The 23250-nt window shown below is 36.5% G+C and overlaps 1 protein-coding gene across 1 annotated transcript; it reads right to left on the bottom strand.

The window, feature by feature from the left end:
- Positions 1-3873: 3873 nt before the first annotated feature.
- Positions 3874-21509, bottom strand: LOC107697679 (5-hydroxytryptamine receptor 1D-like). Its single transcript, XM_016498475.1, has 2 exons — positions 21166-21509; positions 3874-6036 (listed from the first exon to the last, which is right to left on the bottom strand). Exon 2 carries the CDS (start codon positions 5403-5405, stop codon positions 4254-4256), a length of 1152 nt encoding a protein of 383 aa, XP_016353961.1. The 5' UTR covers positions 5406-6036; positions 21166-21509; the 3' UTR covers positions 3874-4253.
- Between the last annotated feature and the right edge of the window lie 1741 nt (positions 21510-23250).

Raw genomic sequence — 23250 nt, forward strand, 5'->3', positions numbered from 1 at the left:
GTAAGTTTAATATTTAAAAAAGAACAATTAGAATTTTACAAATAACTGTAGTTAATATTAAATACTTTTATGCAGAATAAGGATGCAAAAAATGGATCAAAAGTGACAGACATTTATAATGTTACAAATGTATATTTAGAAGACATGCTGTTCTTTTGAAAGTACACAAAAATATTAAGCAGCAGAACTCTTAATAAGAACCATTATTAATAACTGAGCACCAATAGTAAATGATAATAATTAAGCACCATGGGAATATATTTCAAATAAAATACATACAAGAAAACAGTTATTTTAAACTGTAATAATGTTTCACAATATTGATGTTTTTACTGTATTTTTCATCAAATCAATGCAGCCTTGGTGACTGGTGAGCATAAGAGATTTATTTAAAAAAAATAATTAATTAAAATCTTCTGAGCAGTAATGATATACAGTATAATGGCACACTTATTACATATGTTATTGTATTTTTAAAATGTGCTTTGGCCAAGGTAAAACTGACCCCAAACAGAAGCAAAGTTTGCAAACGTCTGTCAAGTGGTAAACTTTTTCAAGTAATTTGAAATAAATAATCGGTTAATTTGAAAAATCATAAACCATTGAAGTCATTGGGGGACACCAAAAGCAAAAAGTCGGTCTTAAGAGAAAAGGAGGGATCTCTTCTTGATTCATGTTCACGTCGTTCTCCAGCTTTAGTGCTTGTGTCTCTCCCCAGCAGCAGTTCTTGAGGCAGTATTTATGTCTCTCAGAGGGAGACGTCTCATCGATGTGCACTCAAAGGGCAAACTCTGTTTGTTTTCTTTGCTGTCGTTTTCCCTCCTGTCTGTGTGTTTGTGTTCAGTGCTCCCTGTGCATGCAAGTGTTTGGTAATGTTCAATGTTGTCCTCATTCAAACCCCGTATCTCTCCTCTGTGGGTGCGAGCGTTTTGTTTGTCCCTTGTCTCCTTCTTTCTCCATATCTCTGTTTCCTCTAAGTGCGAACAGACAGACACCACCCAGCGAGGTTAAATGCATGCTGACCCTCTCCATCCCGTTTCAGTGCAAACTTAACGTTATCTGAAGCTCATTGCTTATTTTCCTTTAAAGCGAGGTGGCAGGCCTTCTCTCCTCTCGAACCCCCCCAACCGTAATGCCTGTTTGTAATTTACATTTCCATTTGTTTTAAATTGATTCAGTGATGCTGTCGATTTAAACGCTTCCTGAGGCTGAAATCAGGAGATATCTAGCTAATTGCGTCTCTGTGTCACCTGTGATTACCTTTCACTTATTGAGTGCTCTCTCTCACGACACCCTGCTTTCAGCTGAGAGAGAGAAAAGAGAAACCTGCTGAAAGCATGAAATAAAGAAAAAAAGGTCCTTAGGAGCCCTACACATGGTTTTTCGTCTGCTCACACTAGTAAATATCGTTTTGCAAATCAATAAACTTATTTGTTGCTGTGTTTAATAGGCTCTGCTTACTGATACTGTTTTAAAATGCATGTGTCTTAATTTATGAGACTTAATTCATTTGCAAATTTGTTTTGTGAGCACCGAAGTGCAAATGAATAATGCATCAAGCGAAAAGGCAAACCGTGAGTAAATTATAGGAAGGAAGAAGGGATGTTTTTACCGAAGAATTACAAGTTTAGAAAGCTTGGGGTAGAATCAGCTGTTTGGAACTGAATTAAGAATGCATTTTAATGTCCAATTCATTTCCTGATTTTCAGTTGAACATGAACTGAAGTATTAAACAGGACAAAACATTGCTATTTGAATTTGAAATTATGTAATGAGAATATTAAATAAAGGAAAATAAATTAATATAATTACAACTAGAAACGGAAAGTCATTCAGGAAACACTTCCTGTAATTTTTGCTTGACAAATAAGCTTAATCTAAAACAAATATAAGGTGTTGTCTGAAGGTTATATAATGCTTATAGATAGATTCAGATGTCTAAATTTGACCCATGCAAACAAGTTTCACCTTCCACAGATCATTTGCTTTGGAACTGCCCCAATCCCCTAAAAAAACAAAACGAAACATGGTACCCCTGACATATACATTTTTAAGTCAAGAATTACAAAATAGTTAACATAAGAAAGTAAGATGTCAATGAAATATAGCAAATATCATCCTTGTTTTCCAAGACAGCAATAAAGTTCAAATTGAGATTTTTTTCATAATTGTTCTTCTTGGGAGATTTTTCTGTGCAAAGTCTGCAAATAATAATTAGAAATTTTGATATGAGCTCAAATATTAAATTCTTCAAGACCAAATAACGAGATCTATGTTATCCATATTAATTATACTGTATAGTCTTGCTGTATGTCAATTATTATCTCATTTTTGTCTATTTGTCTTTCTCCTATAAGGAATTATGAACATCTCAGACAACGTTAATACTTAAATGAAAATAATTGAGAACTTTATTAAAAGAAAAAATTATAAATCTGTAAATATTAGATAAATTTGTCATTATTTGCCCACCCTCATGTCATTTCAAACCTGTATGACTTTCATTATTCTTTGGAACATACATGAAGATATTTTGAAAAACACTCTGTTTTACAAAAGTCAATGAGATCCAGTGTGTGACAGAATTGTCATTCTAGGTGAACTATCATTTTAAGTGCTTTGTGTAAAAAATGAAATATTATTAGAGCTAATGCTAAAATGCTATTTCAGTCTTTCTGCTTGAAAAAATGGCATGTTACTTGCTGTTTCTTTGTAACTGTTTGTGAAATTTACTAGCAATTTCTAAATTAAGTTGTTTCATAGTAAATCCTAAAACAATTGTTTTTCAGTGTAGGTATAGGGGATAGGAAATATCATTAGCTTAGAATAAATGCAATAGATGTGAATGGAAAGCCCCCACCGTGTATATATTTTTTTAAAGACTGTACCTCCTCTACATCACACAGATGTATCTGTTTGATCTTCTAGTCCATCTCATGACGGCCATACTCTGATAAACATCACACACATCGCACCAGCCTTCATGTACCAAACACATGATGGTATACTGGCAAACAAATGCATTTGTGTTTAGATTTACTGGTGGTTGTGAATGATAATGAGTCTCTAAAGATCTATTTTATGGGGTGTGACCTCATCCTTGCTGCGTGGATGAGTGAGAGGGAGCTTTTTCTGTTGATATACAGACTGTGAATATACAGACCATCTATCTCGACCAAACAGCCCAGCACAGATTTACCCCGCACTCTCAAATGCTGTTTGAGAGCCTGCGGGCAATGCGTTCAGGGAATATGCCTCATTATTCCTGTATGACTCGGGTCTACAGTCTCTTATTGCTGTGTTTTCTTATCAAAAAACCTTCTGAACCAACACAGCTGGCCTTCATTATAAGAAAGAGTGATGGGAGGGCAAAGTTTTTTTTTACCAATTTCCTGGATGCCATTATTCATATATACCACTGCAGTCAGAGGTGCGTTATTGGGATATTTGATGAAATAATGACCTTCACATCATAAAACTCCTTCAGTAGTACTTTTTTTTCTAGAAATGAGCTAAAGCTGCATCTTGTGTCAAAACACATCATTCTCTCTCATCAGGTACATCCAGAATTTGAACTTTTGATCATTATATGCTCTCCTTCTGCTGCATCATGTCCTGAAATGAGCAATGCAGCCCGAAGCCTGTTTTTCATCTTCATGATTATAAAACTCCTCAAACTCTGACATCAAAATTAAAGAGGAAACTGACACCAAAGTTCTGTCACACAAAACCACAAAACCTAAAGCTTTGTTTAATCTTATATAATGAACAGTTTTATTTAGGGGAGTCTATGCTAATGTCCATGAACTTCAGCTTTGTCCTCAGGGGACCTATATATTTGTTCCTATGGGAACAGCAACCTTTATTTATTTGTGTTCTTTTTAAATAAATAGTATTTCATATTAATATCAGTCTGTTTCTGGTAAATAAGGCAGTTTATATACAGCTATTAGTTACAGAGACAGTAGAACGTCGCTCTCCAGCGAAGGATTCATTATCTTAGCATGCATTCATAAACTACGAGGAAGCATCAACAATATGGCACAATATTTTACAAGCTGTCTCATGAGAACAGTAATATACATCGACCAGACACTATGTGTGCGTTTAGGAGCTCACTGAAAAACGAACGGCAATGTACGTTGGGTCCTCGACAGCAGTTGAACGATGAATGTTCACAGGATTCAGATATTTCAGCAGAAATCCTCTTATTAAGTCATGAACGTGTCAAAACACATGAGAGGCGTGTAACATCAGTAGCATCTTTTAAACTTGGTGAATTTGTGGAAGGCTTGTTTGAAGTCATCATTGAAGACAGTGTAGATGACTGGATTGATGAGTGAGTTGAGGTACCCCAGCCAGGTGAACACATCAAAGAGCACAGGATGAAACCAGCAGTCTTTACAGACCCCCATCACCAGCGTGAACACGAAGAACGGGAGCCAGCACACTATAAACGCACCCAAGATAATCCCAAGAGTTTTGGTGGCCTTCTTCTCCCGAGCGGCACAAAGACGCTTTCTTTCCAGCACGCTATCAGCCAGCTTCACTTTCACACTGTTCGTGAAAAGAGGAGACCCTCCTCCCCCACCTCCACCACCTCCTGCTCCTCCAGGATGAAGTTGTCCCTCCTGATTAGAAGTGGAGTTCAGCGAGCAGAGCGAAGAACCCGCCGAGTTCTGGATGAGCTGAGCAGCGGTGAACCGTTTTCCACTGGTCGCCGGCATTTTGAAGATCCTGGAGCGAGCCGCCACATAGATACGCCCGTAGAGAATCATCAGGAGGACTGTGGGAACATAAAACGCACCGAATGTGGAATAGAGCGTGTAGGAGATCTGGTCGGTGTTGACCATGCACTCCGTGAGCTCCTCGTGGGCCTTCGCCTGCCGCCAGAAGAGAGGAGGCAAGGAGATGGAGACCGAGATCACCCACACTACGGCGATCATCAGCGCCGCTCGCCGCATGGTGCGACGCTTCGAGTATTCCAGAGCATCGGTAATGGCCCAGTATCGGTCAAGCGCGATCACACACAGGTGCAGAATGGAAGCCGTGCAGAACGTTATGTCAGATGACAGCCAGATATCACACACGATCTGACCCAGGGTCCAAGTCTTACTGACCGTGTACACAATGCTGATTGGCATGACTAAAATGGACACTAGGAGGTCTGTCGCTGCGAGAGAGCCAATCAAGAAGTTGGCGGGGGTGTGAAGTTTGCGTGTGAGGAAAATGGTGGCGATCACGAAAGCGTTGGACAGAGCGGTGGCCAAAGTGACGATGGCTAGCATGGCAGAGATGGAGATCTGAAGGCTGAGGAGTGTAGCATCATCCCAGGACTCCAGGGTTGTGGGACTGACTGTGGCATTGATGAGGAAGAACTCATCTGAGCTGTTCACCAGATCCATGTTGCATGGTTCACCAGCACTTCATATCATCTATGCATGATTCTTAGTAAAAAGGATCAATTAATCCATGAAAGCATCTTGGGTAAAAAAGTAATTTAGTTTGTTAGTTGCAGATATTGGTGATGCTTTGCCTTTGTAAAGGTCATGGCTGATAAATGTGAGCAGTAATTCATGGCTAAAGATACTGTGACTGTTTCTAATGTTTTTTTGTGCAGTATGTTGACGTGCACAGAAAGTTAAATGCCACAGAACAAACAAGGAAGCAGTTTTAACCTTTGCGTTTGAATTTGAGTTATAAAAATATTCTTTTAGCCCTTAAATCACTGCTCATTATTTTCTTTATAGTCTCTTATTCTACCATGAGAACTGAAGATCCTTCAATTTCGGCTCTTATGAACTGCTGGAAGACTTTTGAATTTATTCTCCTGTTGGTCTGCAAAGGCTTTGCTGTTTCAGACTAATGGGACAGAATACTCCTTTATTTCCTGTTGATCCACTGATGGTTGCAAATGGTTTATAGAAAGGTGATTTCGCAGTTTCCCAAAACACCACAAGCTGTACAAGTTCTTGCTTTGAGTATTGTCCTTGTGAAGGCGTTAGTCCAGATGAAAGGATTCAATCCAAATAAGATCTGGAAGAGAGAAAAAAAAAGAGAATGAAGAATTGGAAAGTCAGAGAAAACTTTATGATTTTGGTCATTAGTTGGGGTCAACCGATTATTGGCGCCAGCATTAAGCATTTTTATGGTTATCCGTTTCGTCATTTTCAAAACTGGTTTGCCGATAAAATAATTTAAAAACATTTAAACAAAGTGTTTGTCAAAGTCGTTATTATTCTTAATTTTGGCATTAATTTTCATTTTTACACCAGACAAATATATCGGTTCAAAAATATCGGTTGTCGGCTTACTTGATCTGTAATTATCGGTATCGGCATCGGACCTGAAAAACACATATCGTTCGATCCCCTAGTCTTTACATACACAACAGTTAATATTTAAGAAATATAAGTTCTGACTGCTCAAAATTGCTGGAAAACATAATACAGATTGAAGGCCAACATTTTCTCGCAAAGGTGTCTCTAAAAGTGAATTTACTGTTGTATAACGTATAATTAAACTAAATGTACAACTCTATAATATGTTTAAAAATTATATGTATATGTAAAATGTACAATACATAATATTTAAAAAATAATTTCAAAATAAAAATGAAATAATACATATAAAATTATACATGTAAAATTCTAAAATGACCAAACTAGGAAAGAAGAAAGAGCCCTTGTAGATTAGAAATATAAGACAGTGTTGAATGGTCGTGAATCAGAAGATCAATGTACGATTTACTGTTAGCTTTTATTTATTAATTTAAATTAGTGCAGAGTAGTTAGCTAGCAGCTGGAAATAGCTTTTTCAGTTTCCAGAGCTCTTAATCTTCCTACACACTATTTTGCAGCATTACATGAGAAGTACTTGAAAATATTAATAAGCAATATTCAAATTTTTTCTTGCACAAACCAACCCACCATAATAACATCCATTGTGCATGCACAAATCAAGATACTTGCTCACAAATGCAATTCATTATTTTTCTGATACCTTATTATTTTGCCTCCATTTGCATATTTCTTTACCCTTTATGACTCAAGACTCAAGCTTTGATTGATGAGTATCTAGAGTATTATAGAGCCTCGAGGGGAAACCTGTCACCATGGAACTTCCAGAGTTCCTGTGTCTAACTAACAATGTGCCATGACACCTGCAAGCATTCTGGTTCTGGCCTGGTGGAAAAAAGAAACCAAACTGTGCTCACTCTCCTGCCGTCAGGTCAAGCACATCAGTCACATCACCTGCCAGCATCTTTACTAAAACATTAGCAGTTTCCGGTGTGCTGCAGAGCACACTCACATTTCCTTTTCTTCATAGTTAGATACAACACGTGTAGGGATATACATATCTGAATATTTATAGAAAAGTCTATTGCAAATCATAGCAAAACATGACATGTCTCCGTACATGTCAAACTAAGTGAAAAAATAATAATAATTGTGGTGCAATTTATATTCTATGTGATGCTTTTAGTGCCAAGCATTCAGATTTGAAATTGAAATTCTGCAAAGAAAACATGTCCACTGCCCTTCATGTATAAAACATGCCATTTCCGTACTTGTAACTGAAAGCATAAAGGTCATACATCCCAACAGGACCCGACTTTTCTGGTAAATGGTGTTGGTGTACCTAGTAGCCAGGATGAACGCAGAGCATCCCAACAACAAAACTGCAGGTTAACCCAATGCATAGCACAAAAAAAAAAAAATGCACAAAATGACTTAATATTATCAATTTTGATTATGTTGAGCATTTATTTGAAATATAAATCTTTTGTAATATTATAAATGTCTTTAGTGTCACTTTAGGTCAATTTAATGCACCCTTGCTGAATAAAAGTATTAATTTATTTTAAAAAAATCTTACAGATCCCAAACTTTTAATATGATACTCTATACTATAATGTAAAACAATATGAAATGCAGCCAGCATGTGAGCACTGGGCAAAGACTTAAAGATGTGAGTTTCAGATGTTAAAGGGGATTTAAAATCTACAAACTGAAGAACAGAATGTAGTGCTGTTGTTGTGACTTGTATCTCTGTAAAACAGTGTCATCATTAGCATATACTTCATGTGAGACAGCAGGAAACAACAGCGGATTATCTCCACACCAGCAGATCCAACGGGCTGCACGCTAATGAGGCCAACCCGAGGGTATTACCATGCTCCAAATGTTGGCCCAACGTTTTCTCTACTTTTGTTCGGTTCTGTGTAATTGGTGAAAGTCAAAATAACAAAATTAAAAACCCAGATCAATATATCAGGAATGAAGGAGACTTTGAGACTGCCAGGTTAATTTAACAAATGCTCAGACAACACAAAATGTCTTGCCACCTATTCTTGCCAGTACTGACCGAATCCTCACATACACTCAAATGCACATAACATTTTAAAATGCCTTTGTACTTTGTAATTGTCAACTTATATTTGTCAATTGTCCGGTTGGATTTTTGTGTGTTTGACTTGACGGCACAAACAAAAAAGAGGAAATATGCGTAGCACCAAACACGCCTCCAGAATAAAAAGGTAAATGCCTTCAGGTGCATAGATCCAAAAATAAGTCAAAATATAATGAAGATATGCACATATAGACCAAAAGCCTACATCAATCTAAACCTAATGTGCAAAAGTGTGAAGTGCAGCAAAACATTTTGGGTTCAACCCACAGTTTTACAGCACTAAACTTGGCACTTTTTGCACTTTCTATATGCCTTCGGATCTTCGTTCTTGAAAAAAAAAAGTTTTTATACAATAGAAGTCAAAAGGGTCCAATGTTGTTTTGGACCACACTGACTTTCACTGTTTAACAGTTGAATCATTGTTAATATTGTCATTTTCTGCAGAAGAATGTCATACAGCATGAGGGTGAGGAAATTGTGATAATATTTTCAATTTTGGATGAATTGTCCCTTTAATTGTAAAAATAAAGAAAGCAGAGCTTCTGCATTGCATGCACGTACAGTGACAAGCCAACTAAAAGTTAGGTATTAAAATCTACCCATGTGATGCTAATAAAAAGCACAGAATAAATACAGTTATAGCGCTACTTAATGGAGTAAGAGAATTGTTTGTTCTGTGAGTGGAAAATGGTCAGGGATGAGGGTTTATTTTTATTTATTTTTTACACTCAATTTATCTGCCAGTGGTTATAAAATGAAACAGACTGCAGCCCTGGTAACAGAGCAGATCTGGATGTTATTGAATGATGTCAGTCTTGTATGCTTTTGAGATGTGCACCAGTGGAGTGTTTGACTAGCATATTCTTGTATTTCTGTGCGAGTACTTGTATTTCGTGTAACAAATAACTCTAACCTGAACTCAAGCTCTACTGATGGATAACAATCTCTCACACAAAGTTTTCATATCCTGACTCATATCTGAGTCTGGCTGGAGTATAAGTCTTGCTTCCTAGCTCCATCAGTATGTTAAATTTAAGGTTTCCTATATTTATTTATTTTTTTTTTTTTTTTGTGACAGGCGGATGGACTGGGGACCATTTAGTCAATGTGACATATTGCTTCAAACAACTTTTTGTTTCAAACAACTTTTTTCTTAACCTTTTTTTAGAAGGTTTAGGAGTGAAAGCTTTTTTCCAACTTGTTCCAGTTACAGCTGCAGATAGCAAGCCAACATGACTCAAACAACAGCTCATCTCTTGAAAAAGAGCCAATTCATCCACCAATCTGCTGAAAAACAAATGTAACAAAATGTGACAAAAAGTTGAAAATAAATAATTTTATAAAATAAAATGTGTATCAGAAAACAATATATTTATATTTAAATTATATATATATATATATATATATATATATATATATAATAAAAGGGAAAAAGGGGAAAAAGGGAAATAAAAGGAAAGGAAAGGGAGAAAGAGGAAAAAGAAAGAGAAAAGGGTGAGGAGAACAAAAGAAAGGAAGTGGAAGTTAAAATAAAAAGTAAATTGCTCAAATTAAATAAAATATATGTATATATATATAATAATTGTTCATATTTAACAATTATTCATTTAACATTTAAGTTTTCTTTAATCAATAACAATATTACAAATAATTAAACTCCAATAACTGAACTCCATTAAAAATGTGAAGTTGTCATTATCTGATCCTTCCAATTCGTACATATTTTATGAGGTGGCTAATTCGTACAAATTCGAACGACCTCACTCGTACAAATTTGTACACTTTGTGAAAAATCATACGTATTTTACGCGGTGGCAAATTTGCAGGAATTCATAAGAATGACCACCCCTAAACCTACCCCTCACAGAAATCAATCAAAATCTTACAAATTAGGTCGTACTAATCAGTGTTGGGGAAAGTTACTTTTAAAAGTAATGCATTACAATATTGCGTTACGCCATAAAAAAGTAACTAATTACGTTACTTAGTTACTTTTTATGGAAAGTAATGTGTTACGTTACTTTTGCGTTACTTTCACGTTACTTTTTAAATATGAGCAGGGCTTGATTGTTTTTAATATAAGAAGTTCTGTTTATAGCAAATGTAAAAGCCCTTTCACACCAAAAAGTGTAATGAATAAACCTCAGGCTGAAGGAAAAGTAAATTCACGTCTGTACAGTAGAACGCAGGAGAAGAAGGTTCAACACTCTTCAGCAATAAAAAAAAACAATGAAGCACAATTGTTAGTTTATCTAAAGTCATTTTTGCTTATTAGTATGGTTGAACTGGATCATCAAAGGTCAGCAGCATAGACATTGGTTAATAAAATGGGATTAGATACATTTGTGTTATTTAACATTTAATTATTGCAGGTTTGAGTCATATTCTGAGTTTGCATTTCACTGTTTTAATTCATTTTGATGAATACTAAATCCGTTTTTTTTTGTGAGTGGGATGAATTAATGCACATTCACATTTAGTCTAGAACTACAGTAACATCATGTTCACACAGCGCACACAACTCCTCTGCACTTCCGATTTCTCTCAATATGGTGACAGGAGACTTGTCAGTCAATAAATGGGAAAACAAAGTAACTGGTGCTACTTTTTTGAAAAAGTAACTCAGATATTTTCTTGTAAATTAAAAAGTAATGCGTTACTTTACTAGTTACTTGAAAAAAGTAATCTGATTACGTAATTCGCGTTACTTGTAATACGTTACCCCCAACACTGGTACCAATACATACGAATTAGCCACCTTGTAAAATATGTATGAATTGGTCGTGAGATAGCTTCATAACAAATCTATGTCCAATTGGAATGACTTAAAAAGACCCATGACCACAGTATTAGCTTTGATAAGTGAGCAGAACTGAGGTCCTGAAATCTCCTCAACATGCATTTATACGGGACATGTTTTGGAGGCAATGTGACACTAACACATACACTATAAATGTTTTCTGTCTTCTTAGATGCAGCTCAGATGTGTAGGAGGAACACAGTTAACTAAGAGTTAACAAAAACCATTGTGCCTCTTCCACCACTCTGGATGATTCACCAGGTAAGTACCACCATTTCACACATTTTCTATTAAGAAGCACCTTTTGTGGGCATGTGTGATAACAGAACTACTAGGAACCGTAAGAGGTTGTGATGCACTTCTGGAAGGTACGAACAAGGTTCGAAGTTGCGCTAAAGCTTTTGAATTTGGGACCGTGGTGTTTCTGTACCCTCTGTAGAGGCACATGTGATCTGATGGGATTTGGGATGTACCTTATCGAGTTAATACATTCTGACACTTTCCAAACTTCAAAAACAGTGTGTTCTTTTTGAAGATCAAGCTGTTGTGGGCATAACTGTGAGATGGTCATTGTCAGTTTAATGAGGTGAGCTGGGCTGGGAAGTAGTGCAAAGGCTGCGTTAAAGGGTAACATCTCAGCAAAATTCTGCTTCACAGGGGTCTGAACCGAACCTTCATGATTACCTATGAACTGACAAAATATTATAAAAATATACTTGAGAATCTTTGAAGGCAAAGAGTTGGGATTTTTTTATGTTTCTGAAAGAAGTCTCTTATGCTCACCTAGGCTTAAATTTTTTATTTTTTTAATGTATATTGTAAATGTTATCAAAATTAATTAAATGTTATGAAAAATATAACATTTTCTATTCGAACATATTTTAAAATGTAATGTATTCCTGTGATAGCAAAGCTAATTTGCTCCAGTCTTCAGTGCGAATAGTTCAAAAGAATTTCGTTTAAATTTAATTAATTTCAATGTATAATACATTAAATAATTAATGTGAAAAATAAAGAGTATTCTTGTAAAATGTACGCTAAAAATCTATGTTCTACAATGTAGTATGCAATGTAAACTATTTAATTTTGTATGGAAACATTCCAATCATTCAAACCTAGATGTTGAAGGGTGTCTATATTCATTTAATGCAAAAGCAAGTGTGTGGTCTAAATGTGGCACATTGGTAAATATTTGCCCAAGGTGACTTTGTCCTGTATCCCCAAGGTGACTGTATCTCCTAGACTCGTCAGTAGGTATTTCTGTGCTATACTTTTTCATTTCTTACAAGAAGTTATAATCAGGTCAGATCTTCACACTTCTGCAAGGACACATGTCTTTACTTCCTTTCTTCCACTTCCTTTTTTAAAATAGTAGTTGCTTTTGTATGAAAGCCTTTTCCCAGTACATAATTGTAAATTTGAAATGTAAATGTCTTTGTCCAACAAGTAGGTCAAAAATTGTAATACAAATCTACCCAAGGCCCAACAGAGATTCTCTGACCTTTCTCCTCTCCTGTCAGGTCTGATAAGTGTCACATTTTCACCGAAAAAACACTGAAAAAAAAAACCTTGGTGCGAAGTATGCCAGCAGGCTTCACATGTCTCTTTGATACCGTTTGACCTCCTCCATTTCTGCCTTTCAACATCATCTCCTCCCACTCTTGCCCTTGTTGTTGTGTTTGGCTTTGGCTCTGAACTTTGTGAAGTTTTGAACGATGAGTGGTATTATTCAGGGTGTTGATGTGTGTAAAAGCCTACCGATGTAGAAATAAGTACAACTGGAGACTTGAATTAAACACCCAGAACTTCATATGACTTATATGACATACTATTAGTCTTAAAGTTATAAGGGCACTAAGGTGGACGAGGACACATTAAGAGAATTCCGGTTACTATATTGCGACAGTGTCACTACAACTATAATTTAATTATTTGTAAAAAATTATCTGTAATATTTTGGTACTGATTAAAAATATATATAGAGAAAGAGTTCACAAAAAAATTGTCATCATTTACTATCCCCCTCTTGTCTTTCCAAACCTGTATGATTTTCTTTGTTCTATGTAAAGCAGAAGATATTCTGACAACAACATTGACTTCATTGTACATTGTACAATAAACAAACAAATAAGCCTTAAAAATAAATATGAAATTATATTGTTTTCTGACGCACATAAATTGTTGCTAAGGAATAGATATGATACATTTTTTGATCATTAATACAATTTAAACTATCTAAAAAAATTATAATTGAAAATATTGGCAGAGAAAGTGCAAATCTAAACTACCAGCAGAAAAAAAAGCATTATTGTTGAATTATATATGTATTTATTATTTTCTTTTTTTTGTCACATAAATTGTTGCTGAACAATTAAAAAAAATGATAATTGAAAATATTGACTTGAAAATAAGTGCAAATTTGAACTACCAACAGAAATGTTATTTTTTTCTGACACATAAATTGTTGCTAAAGCTAAAGTCATTTTTTTATCAATAATATAATTTAAATCATTTAAAAATTTATAACTGAAAATATTGACAGGGCAAGTGCATATCAGAACTACCAGCAGAAAAAAAAGCATTATTGTTGATCCCTGTAAGGTAATGAAAATAGGGAAAAACACAAATCAAAAACAGACAGCAGCAATCAAGTTGCGGTCTGGTATTGTAGTTGACACATAAGCACAGAGACTACACTGTCAAACAGCTCAGTTGTCTTCATTGAAGGATTACGATTCTAGCAAACTCCAAGGACCAGTTCAATATCGGCGTGCAAGCAGTGACCTTAATTTGTAGAGCTCTATGCAGTCCTATTGAGTTTCTAAGGTCCAGGGTAAACGTTCATTCAGCAGTAAGGTATATGGTCACACAAGTTTATTCAAATAGAGCTTTAGAGAAGAGCCAATAAATTCATGATGTAATGAGTTATCTGATCGGTTTCTCTTCTCTTTAACGGTGGTTTTATTTCCGATAATGCAGGCTGTGAACCCTAGATTGCTCCAGAGGGCTGGAGCTGTAATTACTGCACCGTAGGTCACATTGGGTTGAAAAGCATCTGGTAGATAACAACCGATTGAACTGATATAGAACTCTTTCTTCAGAAAACAGCGCTTTGACTCTTACTGTATTGTTATCACGTCCCGGTGGTCTTTCCAATCAAATAAGTGCTCAGCCCTGCAAATATATTTTCTTGCCCCTTCGACCTTTTCACTCTTGGTGTGAATGTCCTTGTAGATGCGATTCATCAGACCTTCATGAACCCAGCCGTTAACAGAGGCCAAGAATGATAAGTGTGAAGGTGTTTTGTTGAGGCAGGACAGCTGTTTGCTTTTCTGAATTAAATATTGAAGACCAGGTGAAGTGTGTGGCTTGAGTTTGAAACCTGGGATTCGGTCCAAGTGCCAGAGACTCCGGGCAACGTGCGCTGCATTTGAATTATAGATTCAAGAGCTTTATGATCATGGGTCAAATATCGTCAGAGTGACATGCAGGGTCTGTGAATATCAATAAACAGAAGAGTCTAAACACACTTGTTCATTTGTGCTGATCAATGTATCTGGGAACAATCAATATCAATGTAGCCTAAGGCTGATTTAACTCATTAAATGCTTGTGATTGAATGGTTGTCCTAAGAGTGATCTATAGAAAACCTAGCAATTATCTACAGGCAAAGCAAATTCGATTTTACAAATGGAACAATTGTGCTCAGTACAGAGTCTGAATTGTTCATCAAATAATAAAAGACATTTTCTTTATAGTTGGAATAAATGTGTCAGATGCAAGGTATCAACTCTGCTTTGATCTGTTCATGGGAATGTCCTCAATCACCTCAAATCTGGAACCTTGCTGTGCTGAACAGAAGATGCTTGTCGACTCTCATCGGCTGTTCAATCAGTGTCTCTACAACTCTATAGAATCCAACAAAGATCCACAAGCATGTGGGAAAAAAATGTGAAAACACAAAGATTCTAGTGCTGCGATGTTTTAAAATGTAGTTTGGCATCTCATCAGTGTTAAACCAGCTAAGCCGCAAAAGACCCTAAGCCTCACAGTGTTCATGTGATTTTCATCTGTTGCCTTCTTAAACCTTCACTAATCATGTAAACCTCTGACTGAATTACACTGCAGAACTCAGAATCCCATGCTAAACAGTTAGCACTCCTAAAATAGCTCTAGCAGATAAGCCTTCACCGTTTCAGTCATAAAATGTCTTTAGTTGTAGTGAAGACGTTTTGAAGCAGAGTTGAAAATCTTAAAGAAACAGTTCACCTGTCACCATCATGTACTCACCTTCATGTTGTTCCAAACCTGTATGACTTATTTACAGACTTCAAGTTCTTCTCAAGCCATGCAATACATTTGTGTGAGGAACATGCTGAAATTTAGGTCATTATTTACAATAATCTGCTGTATATGTGTCACTTCAGGTTTGATTGACATTGTCAGCAAGTCAATGACACCATATTTTGTAATGGCAAATGGCTTCAGAAGATTTAGAATAATGCACAACTCAAATGGGATACCTTCATGCCGTCGTGTGGAGCTTGACAGTAGGAATGCACCAATATTAATATTTTGGCACATACCAATTAGCTGGTAAAGCTGACTAAATAAATAAAATAAAAAAAATAAAAAATCAATAGTTTTAAATGCTAGCACCACCTAGTGTCCAATTAGCTGTATTACCGGTATAGTCGTTTTGAGCAAAGATATGGTATGAAAAAATGGGTATTCATTTTAAGATTTGCTAAAGACTACATTTAAAAGTGTTATTTATTATTACTCTTTTTAAAGATCTTTTCTTTTTTTAAAGATCTTAGTCTTTTTCTATTATCTCAACTTTAAGCAAGTGTTAGATAATAGAAAAGGTTCTCAAAATGAAAAAAACAAAAAACATCCGATATCAGCCAATATATATTCAATAAGAAATCTAAAAAAATGGCAATAACTGATATGGTACAGATATATATCATGCATCCTCACTTGACAGCCCTCAGTGCATTTTTCAACTATTTCCGCCAATTTGCGATTTGTGAAAAAATCAGGCTTGCAATGACATGATGGTTGGTGAGTAAATGATGATAATTTTTTTTTTAAATCATATTTTGGGTGAACTATTTCTTTAAGCCTCTCTGCACTGTTCTTCTCCCAAGCACTGAAACTCTGGGTGAATCACGAAACTGTGGACCAATCTAAGCACATTAGGTGAAGAGGTAATCTGTACCATCTGCGGTAAGGAAATAAAGATCATAACAAGGTAAGGCTATCTGTCCTTGTCAGATGAACTCATAGCATTTCTTTCTTTGAAGCATGTTTCGAAGTCGTTTCAATCTTCAAAGCACGTGTAGAGAAAAACAACCACTGACTTCTCTAAAAGTCAACATTTCAAAAATAATGGAAAACATGTTTTAGACAAGGAGCTTTGAAACACAGCGACACCTCTGAATGCTTGATGAACACGTCGAGTTCCTCCATCACGTCAGGCTCCACAGAACACAAAGTCTACAGTGATATGGTGGAACCTGGGAAGTGATGAATTTTTAATAGTTCAGAAGAACAGCATTCAATCATCTCTGCTGAGAGCTTGGCCGGCACTGAACCTGAACCTGCTGAATCAGATAACAAGATCACCTGTCTTTTTTTAAAATGAATTCAGCTGGACTTGACCTGAGTTTAAATTAAGCCACTTTTGAAGGTCAAGACTTGTTCCAAACCTGAACAGCTCAAGGTGGTGGAGATACAATGCTGTGGGATTTTCTCCTTAAGACTAACTCTTGCTGTATATAACAATCTGGCCCTCAGTGAGAAAAAACCTTTTAGCCGCTTCTCCACCAAGATGGCCTATTATTTCTACCCTGCAAGGGAGTGATGGACAGAACCTTTTAAAGGGTAATGATTTTTTCTTTAACACCAAACGTTGTCTATAACACACACACACACACATACATATTCAGCAAGGATATCCTCAAAGATATCCAGCTTACGCAAAGCATCTTGAAGTTGCATCAGATGTGTTGAAAGAGAGCTAGAATTGAAGAAGACCTTGCTACAGCAGAGGTGTTATATATTTAATTCTGTAAGTGAACAGTAAAGTGGGACAATCCTTGATGCCTAACACACATGTGTTATGTGTGTGAGCGAACATGCCTGTGTGAGTTAAAGAAAATGCAGAGATTGTTTGTAATGATTAGAAAGCGATGACTGTGTTGAAAGCACAATAGAAGACTGAGATAAACCCTCAGAAGTCACCTTACAAGAGCCTCAGCACTGCACACATTATTCACAGACTGTCTTTGGTCAATGAGTTGATCTTTTAGCCTCTGTGGAACACCAAAAAGAAAGAAAAAACTTATTTTGTTTTCCAAAATAAACAAATACATTTGACAAACTTGTTTTTAAAATAATCAGGAATATAAATTTAGTCAAGTAGCCTATAATCAAACCTGGTAGTATACCTCACATTATAGCAAGATGTAAAAAGGCATAGTAACTTCAGCAGAACACATCAACAAAGCAAAGCTGTCAAGACAGACTTTTAAAAATCTTTTTTGTGCCATATTTGTCTCATGGGTAGAAATTGACTAATGACTGGATAGAAATAGAACAGAGAGGCAGTAAATGCTAATGATCTGGAGGTAGTTATAGATATTATGTAATCATCCATTACAGTATAATGAACTCACACACTGGGGAAAAACAATTATAAAATACGATTGACAGAGAGAGAAAAAATAGTATCCACAAATATGAGTGAGTTCTGTAGAGCAGAAGGTGAAATTAGAAATTAGGGTACTTTAAAGGTTATATTTTAAAAAATTACAGCTGTAAGGCAAATGAGAAATATAAATATGTCAAACTATGTCAGATGCTTCAGCTGACAAATATTGTGAGGGAATATTGTGCATGCCTCGTCAGTACGTTCTTCCTTCAGAAAATCCCAGATTAAAATGATCTCAATGGGATTAAGCGAAGGTTGTTTTTTTTTGTTTTTTTGGTATTGTGTTGAGTTTAATATGTAGGACTCCAGAATTACCTCGAATAAGACACAAAAGCTGTGAGTCATACTGTTGATGAATTACAAAAAAAAAAAAAAATCAGACTAATTTAATTTGTCCTACATACAGAAAATACAGATGCATAAAATGTACTTGTTGTTCCCTGCTCTGTCTAGTACATACCTTGTCTATTACAGTCTATATATTTAATATAAATACATGCAAATAAGATTCATCAAACACACATAGCCAGTTTAGTCAGAGGTTTGGTAGCAAATAAACAAATCTCATATGCAAATATAATGATATATATAGATTTATTTGCATGTAAAATTTGCTACCAAACCTCTGACTACACTGGTCATCCCTGGCTAAACTGACTAAATAAATTGAAATTATCTCCTAAATACAAATACAGCTAAATACATATACATGCATATATGCATCCTCTGAATCTGTATTGCTGACAGTGTCTTTTGCTAATTTACAGGGTGAAGACAAGCTCAAACCCTCTATACTAAATCCAGGATCAGTGTGGGACTGGCGACCAGTGAATATCCCAATACCTTCTTCATGCCAAGTCAATTTCACAGGCTTATGTAGATGTAACTGGAAAGAAAATGACATATGTTTTCACACACTGACACCTAACAGTCCTATTCTGACGTCCCATCCCTTTATTCTGAATGCATTAATATATTAATGCACATCCATAGACATTCGACATGTGATCTATAAATATTGTGTGTAGTTAAACTGTGTAAAGCAAATTATACAATATATGATTACCTAAAATCAGTAATGATGCTTACTATAAAACCCCAAAAGCATAACTATAAACCATAACGATTATGAAATGAATCCGTGTATATAAAATCCCCATCTACCTGCCATGACTAGTTATCTACTAAAATGAAGACCTGAATTGCTTTGATTCTCCAGAGATGTTGCCAGGGTTACACAAATGCAACATTCCACCACTTGTGAGCTTATACTGAGAGACACTCGTGTTTTGAGCAAAGAAAAAGTGCCAGGTGCTCTCCTCCCTTCCCCAATCTTCTGCTTTCTACCTTTAATCTCAGTATAATTTATCTCTTTCATTGATTTCATATAGCTGGAGATGGACAGCCATCCTTAGAGAATACCTATGGAACATATAGGTGTGGAGGAGTCAGGTTTTACCCTCATTGTGCATACCAAATGTCACTACAAGGACAGTAAAACCTGAAATCACCTAGAATATGGATAGAAATGGTGTGCAAGAGGAAAACTGCTTAATAAATAAACTAAATGATGTATTAATATAAAATATAACCATGTTTGAAGGTTAAACAGTGAGTTTCTATCCAAAAACATTTCTAAATTAAAGCTGAAATGAGTTGAAATTTAAACAGAAAAGTGATTTTAGAGACAAACAAACATGGTAAATCTCAAAAGAACAGAGAAGAATATATTCCTCCCACAATCAAAACCTTTGCAACAGAAAAATGAACTTGACTCAGCATTGTGGTAATTAAAAATGTAAAAAGATGCTTTCAATGAGTCACCACAGTAAACTAACATGTCTCTGTATTTCCCACTGGATTAGGCTTACAAAGCATCATGTTTCAGAATGCTTATATGCAATTATTTCTCACATTTATACATCAGGTCTGGTCATTCGGGCAGGTTTGGAAAGAGGATTTGCTCGGAGAGGTCACAGCTTTCTGCTGACGATTCACGCTGAGCTTTCAAAGAGCCAACACATATGCTCCCCTTTCACACCAGCTATCTGTCCATCTCACACACTGCAGTTGTGCTGTGCGTGTGGTGTGTTGGCATGAGAGTCAGACAAGGGAGGGTGACAAAGCGGGAGGAAAGAGGCGAGAGAAAGGCAAAAAAGTGAGAGAGGAGAAAAGAGCAATTATGCATATGTGATTGAACGACGTTGCCGTTCCACGAGCTACAGTGACCAGTAGTGCTCTGCCCTTTATATATTATCACAGCACTGCTGAGAGTTTATACATCCTGATAGACTGTAAAACTCAAACACGCATTCATTTAACAATTCATTTAACCTTTAACAATGGTCATCCATGTCAGGCGTGATGCTACACAGACATTCAAAAACTCAGCTTGATGGATTGAGCATCACACCGCAAGAGTAATTAAGGCTGTTAATTAACACCACAGTGGGCTTTCTTCATTTAAAAAATGTGGTGGGGGGGGTGTTAGGAAGAAAACAGGAAAAGAAACATGGTCTGACTCGGTGCTATGAGTTTTGAATTTCAACCATGCAAAAAAAAAAAAAATGAAACTAGCCTAAAATTAATCCTGCAAGCACAATATTAACAGCAAACCGGTTTAGGCTGTGTTTTGGGCAGGGAATGCATCTATAAACTATCTTATTGATGGTGCATTATGAGTTTCTCATGCTGATGTTGTTTTCTACCTGCTGTTTGCCTCAGGTTTGTATTAGCTTCTAATATAAATCATGATACTAACTGATTACATGATATGCTACCAGAGCACCTTTCTGCTGGAAATTCCAGCTGAAGATGCTATTTGTGTTTTGAAACATGATACCCGTTTCTACCTGGTAGCAAGATCATAGACAATCTTACACCAACAAAAAACCAGCACGGACTAACTAATGGCCATTGCACCAGCTAGAAACCAGCACACATGTTCCAAAACACAGCTATTTTTAACAGGGTTCAGGACAGAGGAAAAACACATCACCTTAAGTAATTCATACACATTTAGCTTTTACCCCAAAACAACAAGCTTTCTATAATGTGATAGTTTTTGTTAACAAAATTAACGTAGGCTACTAAACATTTAAACGTTTTAATTGACCAGCTGACACGCATTAATGTTTTCAACGTTCAGAAATGAAACGAGAGTCACTGCATTCTGAGCACCCATTTTAACGGATTCAGACTGAGCAAGATATCGTCAGGTGTTTCAAAAACTTACCAAGCTGAAGTTGCAGGTTTTCATAATTTCATCACGCGGGAGACAAAGTCACCAGTCCGTTTCAAGTCGAGTATCCAAAATAACTTTTACTTTTAAGTCGGTCACTTACGCTTTGCATACTTTGCGTTGAGCCTTTTCCAGCTCAGCGTATTATGGGCAAGGATCATGCATAGCTAGTTGCACGAGACTCCACAGCTAGTTGAGAACACACTTTATAGCGTATATCACTTATATATTTGAATAATTTGATCACCGCCTGAGAATAAAAAATCTATTATTTCATTTACTTGGCGCAAAGCAACGATTACGCAAGAGTACACTGTCCCGTTTCGTGCAGCTGTCTTCTCTGCTCTCTCTTTCATCCTCTCTCTCTATCTCCCTCTCTCTCTCACACACACACACGCACGCACCCTCCCTCTCTTTTTCTATCTCTGAAGTCCTGCCGCAGCGCTCCTTCTACGTTCTCTGAGGTCCGTCTGTAAATGTCTACAAGTTTTTTGAATTTCTTTGAAAGCCTTTCTTTCTAACTATCTGATTAACGAATAGGATAGTAAACGTTACCTTCGCGCTCTTTCCTCTGAGACGCGCAATGAAAGACAGCCCGCGGTTCCTACTACTCCCTACACACTGAGCAGGCTGTATTAGTTTAGCTTGACAAAATACGTTCATTGAAAATGCATAGTCTTAAAACAGACAACAATTGAAACATAATATAGGCTCTTTGTATAAATATACTGGTTCAACTCATTTAAAATGGGATGGTTATAATTGGCCCAATCATTTGAATACATAGGCTAACCGTTGTCCCTCTAATTTCTCTAAAGTTATGAGAACAGTAAGGAAGCCTTATGAAAATTAACCATGGTTTTACTACAAAAAACTATGGTTACTATAGATAACCATGGTAACCACAAATTAACCATGGTTTTGCTACACTAACCATGATAGTCGTTGTGAAACTATGGTTATAAAAGCTACAAAGCAGAAGATCATGTGACGTCACAGAGGGTTACTGGGTGTTGAGGTGCATGCCTGGTGCGTAAAAGTCACATGAATGAGTTTCCATGGCCAAGCAGCTGCATGGAAGCTTCACATCACCAAATGCAATGCCAAGCATTAGATGGAGTGGTGTAAAGCATGCCACTACTGGACTCTGGAGCAGTGGAAACGTGTTCTATGGAGTGACGAATCATGCTTTTTTGACAGGCGAGTCTGGGTTTGGCAGATACCAGGAGAATGTTACCTGCCTGACTGTAGCTGTAAAGTTTAGTGGAGGATGAATAATGGCATGGGGGCATTTTCAGGGGTTACTTCCAGTGAAGAGATACCAAGACATTTTGGACAATGCTATGCTTCCACCATTTTGGGAACAGTTTGGGGAAGGCTCTTTTCTATTCCAGCATGACTGCCCCAGTGCACAATGCAAGGTCCATAAAGACATGATTGGATGGGTTTGGTGTGGAAGAACTTGACTGGCCTGCACAGAGCCTTGATCTCACCTTTGGAATGAACTGGAATGAAGATTGCGAGCCAAGTCTTCTCGTCCAAAATCAGTGCCTGCCCTCACAAAAGCTCTAGGGGATGAATGGCCAAAAATTCCCTCAGAAACACTCCAAAATATTGTGGAAAGTCTTCCCAGAAGAGTGGAAGCTGTTATGGCTACAAAGTGGGACCAGCTCCATATTAATTTCTATGTATTTAGAATGCAATGTCAATAAAGTCCCTGTTGGTATAATGGTCACATGTCCCAATAATTTTGTCATGTAGTGTATATTTCAATGTCCATATAAAAATGAATAGGAAAAAATAATAAAGCTCAGTATGGTCGTACCTTCTGTCACAATGACATGCTGATGACTATGTGTTGGCCATGTGTATAATAAGCTGAAGTTGGCAATTAAATCCCGCAGTAATCATGAGATGATCATGTGTACAAGGCTTATCACATCATTTGAAGATGATCTAAAAGTAAAGTTTAAGGCATTCAAACCATGAGCAGGACATTTACTTAAGATCTCTTATGTGATCAGATATCAGTTCTAGCTACGTGAACCAGCAACATGAATCAGAATTTGGTCAGCTCTG

The sequence above is a fragment of the Sinocyclocheilus anshuiensis genome, unplaced genomic scaffold (assembly GCF_001515605.1).
Source record: "Sinocyclocheilus anshuiensis isolate Anshui unplaced genomic scaffold, SAMN03320099.WGS_v1.1 scaffold446, whole genome shotgun sequence".
Classification (NCBI taxonomy): Eukaryota; Metazoa; Chordata; class Actinopteri; order Cypriniformes; family Cyprinidae; genus Sinocyclocheilus; species Sinocyclocheilus anshuiensis.